The sequence below is a fragment of the Brassica napus genome, chromosome C9 (assembly GCF_020379485.1).
Source record: "Brassica napus cultivar Da-Ae chromosome C9, Da-Ae, whole genome shotgun sequence".
Lineage (NCBI taxonomy): Eukaryota > Viridiplantae > Streptophyta > Magnoliopsida > Brassicales > Brassicaceae > Brassica > Brassica napus.
The window spans coordinates 38,795,958-38,805,450 of record NC_063452.1 but is presented as its reverse complement, the minus strand read 5'-3'; the positions used below and the strand labels follow the sequence as shown (position 1 = coordinate 38,805,450).

The window sequence follows — 9,493 nt, the reverse complement described above, 5'->3', positions numbered from 1 at the left end:
AAGGGGTTTGTAAGAGTGGTGACTATATATTATGAAGCTCAAACGGGGTATTAAAGGAGAACATGGGAAATAAGGAGATGAAGATATATAGTGAAACGCCTAACGTTCTGGTTTTCTTAGGCAGCGAAGTGGAGATCGAAAGAAGAAGGAGGAGCATCGTAGACGTATACGGTTTAATAAATTAATAATCGAGGTTTGCAATCTGTTTCTTTGCAAAGGAATATGACATGGCAATTTGAAAACATATGATTGGCTGATTTAATTTACTAAGGTCGATAGGCTCAACATTGAGTATTAGCAACTTTTAGTATTGTAAGATTGATTAATAATGATGGATTCATGTCGGAGATCAAGCTTTCGCTGTGACTCATGCATTAGCAGCTATAAAAGGAGTAGACGGAGCAGGCCACCCAGCTTTTTCTTTAGTCTCTTTAGCTAAAACTCCTACTTGCTTGTATCACATTAGACACATTCTCTCAATTTCGCTGTATTACCGTTCATATATTCAATATAAATAAACCTTTGAATCATATAAAAGAGTTGATTTGAGTGTTTCTTGTTCAATACGCAAGATCAAAACCCTAACCCTAATTTTGAGTGTTTTAATCAAGTCTTTTATTGGCCGGATTTATGTGATAAATCATGCTCCAACAGTAACCATTTCTGAATCATGCCACCAAGCTTTTGTTTGTGTAAATTAATTAAACTTGTCAAGTTTGTGAATTAAATTGTGTGCTTTCGAATCAAAAACAAATATTTGGGTAACCGAAATCCGGTGTAAAACCGAACCCAAAATTAAATCATGTTTAGTTGGGTTTATTGGTTTATGATGTGTTATTATATCCAAACCGAACCTGAGAAAATCCGAACCAAATCTAAACTGAATTTTAAAAATAACCAAATGGAGTCAAATTTCATGCTTTGAAAAACTGAAATCCGATTGAACCCCGGTTCAGTCAGAACCCAATTGGGTATCCGAACACCCAAGCTTAAGACCAACAACACATGAAAAAAGTGTTTATAATGAAAGAAAAATGTACAGCTGTAATAAAAGATGAAAATGAGAAAATGATCATGAAGAAGATCTCTGGCATGTTTAAGCCTTCATGTGATCTTCCTCCGACCAATTAAATTAAAATCTCAACTGTTTAAACAACTTTAACAACAACCAATAACCAAACAAAGAAATGCTTTAATTTTGCATCAGCTCTTTCTCCATTGTCTCTGTATAATAACAATCTTCTAACTTCCATATATATAATATATATATATATTAACGTCAGTCATTTTCTTCTACTAACCCAATGATCTCTTCCATGTCACCAATGCTTTCAGAAACTCCATCACCTGATAAATTTAAATTGCAGCAAAATCAAACTCATATGATCAAAACGGTCGCTCCAATCAAACATAATCAAACTCATTATAAGTATTCAGTTAAAATGGTTAATGGTATAAAAGTTTTACCTCAGATGGATCACGAAGAGAGTAAAAGGCATTGCTGACTTTAGGCATAGCAGAGACTAATACACCATAACCGTGGTTTGGTCCATCTCGCAAGACCTAACATTACTTGCGCTTTAAGTCAAAACTATTTCTTGTACAGAAGGTTTAGAATGAGCTTTGGAGGGGAGCTTATAGCATAGTAACAAACCTTAAATGCATCTTCATCTGTTCGATCATCCCCGACATAGATTGGAAGAACATCCTCGCAGTTGTTTAGGCCTGAAAGAAGTTTCGGTGTCAATATCTAAACCAAGATTCAGAACAGAAGCAGAGGCTTAAAGATTTATTTTAACATACCGAGAGATTCAAGTAGAAAGGTCACAGCTTTCCCTTTGTCCCAGTCAATAACCGGACGGATCTCTAAAACCTTTTTTAAGACAAAAAAAAGAAACAAAAGTCAAAACTTTGAAACTTCTTTTGTTGAAATAAATGTAAAAGATTTCAGATGTACCTTCCGGCCATATGTTAACCGTAGCTTTGGATATGTTCTAATGACATCATCAACGCATTGTGCAACCAGTGTCCAGTTCTGTAAACAGAACGAGCTGTTAAGAAACGTGTTCTGGTTTAAAGGAACCAGACTGATTATTAAACTGAGATAAACCAAAACCTTTTCTTCTACATTGCGGTAATGCACAGAGATGCAGAACCTGTTGTCTTCTACTTTGACTCCTTTGATATCCTTTGTACTCTCCACAAGCGAACAAAGCAGCTGAGAGGATAAATCTCAAGAATCAAATATGATGTTTATAACTCAGCTACACATTAGAAGATGTATCTGTGAATACCTTATCGATCATTGGTAGAAACTCGCTAGCAGTCTGGAACAGATTAACATCTTTCCCCTGAAATTTTCCAAAGTCACATATCAAGAATCTGATTGTATAAACCGACATATCACAGAGAAACAAAAAAAAAGGAAAGAAAATGAAAACCTGTTCGTTAATTGATACAGTACGGCTGAGATGTTTGTGGTTTAAAGACTCTCCTGCAGGACTCATGATGTCCATCCCATGGCTTCCGGCGTAGTAAAGTTCACTTAGTCCAACAAACTCATACACCTGACGCATAAAAATGATTGGTTATTACATTACACCACACAAGAAAACGTTCAGTAGACATCATTACCTTATCACGGCTTCTTCCACTAATGATAGCGGTTGGGAAGTACTTGGCAACGTTCTGCACTGCCGTACGCATCTAAACATGTAAAAAAAGGGGCATAGAGCAAATAATTCATTAAGAGGAAGAAGTATAAACTTGATTTGTTTTAGCATTTCAACTGAAATAATAAAGAAAAACTTACATCACTTGACATGTAGGCGGCATCAGGTTCCTCAACAATAGGAGAAAGTGTTCCGTCATAATCAAGAAACAAAGCTATTCTTTTGCCTTTTGCAACACTCATGATTTTCTCAAAAGTAGTAAGTGCTGATGGATACTTGACCGTCCATTCGCGATAAGTCATATCCGTAGTAGTAGCATCACTGCTGCTTATGTTGTCTTTGTTAACTATGGCTGGGGTAGGAGAAGAAGCTATCATTGCATCAAGCCAAGCATTAGCCTTAACATCATCAATAATCCCAGTTTTCTTTCTGGGAACTGTTAGCAAGAGATTGTTGTTCTGTGACACAGCCGTGGCTGATGAGTAAGGAGGTAGTCTACTCTGACGAGCAGTTAATCTCGAGTTGCTTATCTGTGGAGAATCAGTCATTACAGGAGAAGAGTGACCAGACTTTATGTCCATAACAACACAATTTCTTAACAAAACTAAAGTTCCTCAGCGGATTGTGTACGGAAGAATCTCTGGGATTTTCACTCTCTTTCTTTCTACTCAAGGACCCTGAAATGCAGATACGAAGAACAAACAGAACCAGTTAAGACCGAAAAGAGCTACTTAAGTTGTGAACTAGAGAATTGATAAGAGATGAAATATTTTGACAAGAGAACATTGGATACGAAAGTGTACCCAAATGGGTCTCAAGTTATTATCAGAATGAGAAACAAACAAAAAGTTGTATAACATATCCTGTTTTTTTTTTTTTTTTTGTATTTTCCTGACAGTTGTTATGAAATGGTAATCAAGGAAACATATTAATCATGAATGGACCTAACTTTGTAATTTAATTTTGAAAGCGTAATTAAAACCAGAGAGATTTGTAAAATACAACTTCTTCTATAGTCCTGTGCTACCAAAGGAAGGAACAAACTGTGGGATCATTTGTCCAAATTTGAATTTCTAACTGATACAGAAAACCTCGCATCTTTTCACAATTTTGACCGACGTTTGAAGCTAAAGGTAAAGCATCAGATACCCAATAAAAAGGGCATAAACATTTGGTTTCTGCAAAACTACATACACGCTTGGAGAGACACTACTCTTGTAAAAACTACATTTTAGAGAAAAAGGTAAAAAGACATATGGATAGAGAACAAATAAAGATACATATAAATTTTTTTGAAAAAGCGTTAGAACATGAGAAGTTGTATTGTTTGGAAGAAACAATTAATTTTAACCAAGTTTCATAACACACTTGGAGGATATAGACAATTGAAAAAAAAAACATGTTAAGACCCACCACCACTAGTTCAAATGTGCTGCGCGTAAAGCTTGACAAATCATTGTCACTCTCCAACCCAAAATCCACCCACAATCAGAACAAAGTACCAATTCCAAAAATATATTAACAGAAGAAAAAAAATCAGGTTTTTAAACCGGTTCAGGCAATACCTAACTTCATAAAAACGTATCCAAGCCCATAAACAGATAAGAAAAACGCAGAGGATAAAACTGTTAAATGTCTAATTTTTTTCCAACAAAAATGAAATACGTAGAAAGAAAACGAACCTTTGAGCTAACAAATTGTGGTGGTTAAAGTTTAAGCAAAAAAAAAACAAATTGTGGTGGAAAATGCAGATACCGCTTCGAAAACTGAAAGCAACTATGAAAGAAAAGAACAAAGATTTTGAAAGAGAGATTTATTCTCCTTCTCGAATCTTTTATTTCTCGCGGTTTCTCGGCAATCAAATAAGGGACACAGAAAATATATGGGAAAAGAGGAAAACACCAAGAAAATATTTGCTAAAAGAGACGAACTGTAAATGTCTTAAATAAGTTCCCGAGAAAATCGCATAAATTAATAAAACTTTCGGAAGGTTAAAAAAAAGATGAACCTTTTTCCGTATTAAAAAAACTCTCTCCCGACGGTTGTCGACTCGCCATTAATTATTTTGAGCAATTAGGTTACGTGTTCGTGTTGTCCACGTATCCAATGAATAAAGCGCGTAACTACAAAAGGAACATGTTCAGCGCGTGGTGGGTTGGTGTACAACGCGCGATTGTTAATTAATTAATTAACTAGGTAATAATCTCCGCCTTCTCCTGAATATGATTATTAATTTCGTTTTTTAAATAAAAATACATTAAATCTGTTTAATTTGGATATTGGTTCGGTTTTAAATTTTTTTTTTTTGGTTTTAATCTTCTAGAATATAACTATTATTTTAAATTAATATTAATTTTAGTTTATTCGGTTAAAATGTTTGATTTTTTGGGTTTTTTCTGGTGAAAACCAAAAATTAATATTATTTATTTATTTTCATGTTATGAATTTTAGATAGTCGTCATGTCGAACCAATAGTTTCATATTATAGTTTCTAAACAAATAATAATTTAAGAAAAAGAAAAGAAAATTATTAAGACAAATCATTTCACTACAATTTTGTCGGTAGTGAAAGAAGCATTAAGAAAAAATATTTCAACTTTCAAAAAAATTTGATACTTCAGTTGTGGTGAATATTTAGTTACAAGGTGCTCACATCAAAGTGCACATGTATGTGTACGTAAAAAGTATATAAAAATAGTTGACAAATATATAAAGATATTGTTAATTAATATTAAATGACATTTTTGTTCAAAATAATAAATGATAGATAAAATTAATTTAATTTAAAATAAAAAATGCCATGACATTAGTCATTTTTCATATAAAGAAAATAAAATTGTATCCGTAAATAGAGGTAGACATCGATCGAACATCTCGGTATTTAGAAGCATTCGTATCGATTCGATCTTTAGCCACCTAGATATTCGCTGACTCGGATATCCGAAATGTTTTAGAATTTTAAAGAATATCTGATTTGATCCGTAAATAAAATAATTTTTAAAAAATAATTAAAAATTTTAATAATAACATTTTATTACAAATATAAAACATTATTTAACTTTTTAAATTCTATTACCTAATATAATAAATTTAATTCAAATTGTAAAACTGATATAAAGTATAATATATAACGTATATATATAATTCTTTACATATATCTATATATATGCATGTAACAGATCGAATTAGATATATGTTCCTAAAAATATTAGTATTTGTGATTTGCCTCTTTTTTGGATATTGTATTTTAATATTTGATTTGTTTCGTAGAGTTACGAATATCAAGATTTTTTTGTTCAAATCAAAACGGATAACGAATCGAATCAAAATTTATGAATATTTTGCTCAACTTTATCCATAAACAATAAAAAATAATATATATATATATAGTTTGGCTTTTGATTCATTATCTATTTTTGTTCGAACCGAAAAATCCAGAGTTTTATTGGAACTTTATATGTGAGTTTTTTTTAAAAAAATCTCAAAGTACATAGTATGAACACATTTATGAATATAGTGTGAACGCATTAGCATACATATTATCAAATCATCGTGAAATTGCCACGTGTCTATTATAGTGTAAATACATTTATTACAATGTTTATCTTTTAACATATAAGGGATTAGTGAGGTTAAATTAATAAACAGTAAGTTAATAAACATAATAAATTAATAAATTTTATCAATTTAAATTATACCAGTATAAAATATAACATAATTTAATAATATAATAAAATAATAAAATAATAAAGTTTGAAAATTTTCATGTAAATATGTGATTCTGATATAAACATAAATTAATAATAGGTTTACATAAAGTTTATATACGTATAAATAATATATTGTATAATTTGTTATTTTTATTTGTAATGACGGCTATCTTTAATTTTTATAAATACTTCTGAATATTTTAATATTATTTTTTTACTTTATACCTATTATACATGTACATTTACAGTAAATATTTTTATGCATTAGATTATTGAATAGTAACAACATAAAATTTGTATTTATAAAATTTATTTTATAACATTAGTAATTTATAAAGTAGTTCAGAAAAACCCAGACCATGTAGGCCCCACAGTGTGGAATCCATGGTGCTAGACACGTGGCAGTTGGTTTTAAACTTGACGAGCCGATTAGTTGAGTCAGGTCTAACGTGGATAAGTCCAATGGTGGGGACCACGTTACCATGAAATGGAAATCCGGTTTTTTGAAGGTATTTATGATTTGCTTCGCATATCACGGATATCTAATTTTTCGATTTGCTTTGCTTCGGAAAATACGGATATTCGGAAAAACAGATATCCATAAAATAAATAGATATTTGCAGATATTTACGAATACTTATGGATATCTCACATGTTTTGATTAATACAAATAATCTTAAAAAATTGATACAGATTTATTTTGTAAAATATTTTTTTTGCATGATATATATGATAAAAATTAAAAGAAGTAGTGAATCTACATATTTTGTAAATTTTTTGAACTTAGTTAACAATTATAATAACACAAATTCTTATGAAAAAAATTATAATTGTCATAAATGTGTTCTATTCCTTTTATGTAATACTTTTATATAAGTAATAATGTGAATAAAATTTATCAAATCATATGTTAGAATAATAGTTACATAATTTTATACATTAAGAACATTGAATATAATCAAGATATACATGTATTTATATATTGTCGGATCGGATCGGATATCCGCTTCTCAAAATTTTAATATTTGTGATTTGCTTCGATTTTAACGGATATTGATTTTTAGTATTTGATTTGCTTTGAAAGTTTACGGATATCTGGAATTTTCGGATCGAATCCAAACGAATAACGAATCGAATCAAATTTAACGGATAAAATGTTCAGTCCTACTGCCTGGTGCGGTCGCTCTCGAACACAGCTGGTGAGACTGTGTGAGTGAGTCGTGAGTTCAGCGATGGTTTTTTTCTCTTTTTGATTTGGATAAAAAATTAATTAAATATTTTTGTCGTCTATGTCCAAAAACCAGGAGGGTAAGACAGACAGAGGCAGTAATCCCAATAAGAAGTCTTCGTCTTCTCACTGTTCGCGGATCCTACTGACACGTGACGGACTACGATTGGTTTATTTTTAATTTTTTTTTTAATCAGGCAAAAAAAAAATAAAAAAAAATTAAACACTCATTTGGAGTGCTAGAGTTAATTATGCCTTTAGGATCTGTTTTCGTGGCACCAAGTTGTGGCTTGATGATGATTAGTTTACTGATCTTTTACTTACTGTTTATTTTTTCTTTTTGCTTTTATGATTTTACTTTTCTTTTTGCTCTTATGATTTTACTGCTGTACTTCCTTCTCGACGATTATGAGCATTTTTAAGTACTTTCTCCTCACCATTCACGTTGTTTACTGTTTGAACTTTCAACTAACACTATAAACTGTCAAGCTTCTTTCCTAATGCATATTGCTCCCTCCGTTTAAAAAAAATAGATTTTTTAGTACATTTATACATGTTAAAAAAAAAAACATTAAACTATCATAATAAATATATTATTTTCTATAATTTTCAGGTTTCAATAACTTTTAACCAATAGTAATTCAATAAAATCAATTAATTTTTTTTAAGTTTACATTTTTTTCATAAAAAATACAAAAATACATCTTTGTAAAATAAACTTTTTTTATAAAAAATCTATGTTAATAGAACAGAGGGAGCAGTATATAATGTTTCCCACCAATTTTTAGCTAACAGCTACATGTTACGTTTTCAACTTTATTATTAAGATAATAATACCTACGAATTTTAATAATATGCAAATACTATGTCAGTGTCAATATAAGCAACTGGTCCAAAATTAAATAATTGGATAGTCTGCTCACAAAATATTTTGATAAGAGAACAATAAAAATGTTATTATTAATGTTAGAGATGTAATTCAGTTTATGCATACCGAATATAAATGGTATTACTGAAAAATATTCACTCAACCTAATTTGATTATTGTGTTTCTACTACGTACATAGATTAGAAACGTTAACTATGGTACAGTTATTTTAAAAAAAACTTATTAACGAAAGTACAACGTAAGAAGTTAAAAGAGAAAAGTCTGGTCAAACTTAGTTTTGATGTTTTAATCAAAAAAACGTAGTTAGTTTTGCTGAGAGGAATCTACTCTAATATGAACATATTAGACTATCTCTAATGTATTCCCTATTTTTATCTCTAAAATAGAGTAACTCTTAAATAGAGATGTGTTTCTCTCCAATGTATTCCTCTATTTATACCTCTAAAAAGACTTCTAAAAAGAATATTCTCAAAAAATTCTATTTTTTTTTACAACAAATATCTTTTATTTATGAAAGTTGAAAATTAACCCTATTTAGTTTTAATTTTTATAAGATTTTCATATAATTATAACTTTTTTTAAATTAAAGTTTCATTATAAGATTGTTTGGTAAATAAAAAGTGTGATTTTATGTTTATAAAAACTGTATTTTTTATAAAATAATTGTTTTTGTTATAACTATAAAAGTTTAAAAATTGAAGGACTATTTTGAAAATAAAAAAGTATACCTCTATAATAGAGAAAAATAACAATCTCTATTTTAAAAGTGAATATAGCAATGGATTGGAATATTTTTTTTCTCAACAAATGTCGAAAAGGCCTCCGTTAATTGTGTACAAACCTGACAAATGATGATTCAGACGAGATTCAGCATTTTTGAACCATGAAATTCTTGGTTAGCATTTGGAGATAAATATAGCAATGGATTAGAGCATCTCCAATGTATACCTTTATATTTTCTTCTAAAATAGATATCTCTATAATTGAAGTGAAA

General features: G+C 30.1%; 1 protein-coding gene across 2 annotated transcripts; it reads right to left on the bottom strand.

Moving 5' to 3' along the window:
• Positions 1–1,004: 1,004 nt before the first annotated feature.
• LOC111198494 (trehalose-phosphate phosphatase A) lies at positions 1,005–4,658 on the bottom strand. 2 transcript variants are annotated; one of them, XM_022709203.2, is made up of 11 exons: positions 4,355–4,658; positions 2,813–3,349; positions 2,635–2,706; positions 2,442–2,567; positions 2,295–2,351; positions 2,117–2,218; positions 1,958–2,035; positions 1,804–1,873; positions 1,655–1,725; positions 1,468–1,563; positions 1,005–1,347 (listed from the first exon to the last, which is right to left on the bottom strand). In XM_022709203.2, exons 2-11 carry the CDS (start codon positions 3,251–3,253, stop codon positions 1,297–1,299), a joined length of 1,164 nt encoding a protein of 387 aa, XP_022564924.1. In that variant the 5' UTR covers positions 3,254–3,349; positions 4,355–4,658; the 3' UTR covers positions 1,005–1,296. The 2 variants fall into 2 exon arrangements, with proteins under 2 accessions (XP_022564924.1, XP_022564925.1); XM_022709204.2 differs by lacking the exon at positions 4,355–4,658 and adding an exon at positions 4,086–4,326.
• Positions 4,659–9,493: the final 4,835 nt, after the last annotated feature.

Bases quoted from the DNA above. Each gene is read 5' to 3' on its own strand.
- LOC111198494 (XM_022709203.2), bottom strand. From the start codon at position 3,253: ATGGACATAAAGTCTGGTCACTCTTCTCCTGTAATGACTGATTCTCCA. The intron at 2,036-2,116 runs GTTTTGGTTTAT...TTCTGTTTACAG, and splicing joins ACCGCAATGTAGAAGAAAAG to AACTGGACACTGGTTGCACA. The intron at 1,348-1,467 runs GTAAAACTTTTA...TAAATTTATCAG, and splicing joins CTCTTCGTGATCCATCTGAG to GTGATGGAGTTTCTGAAAGC.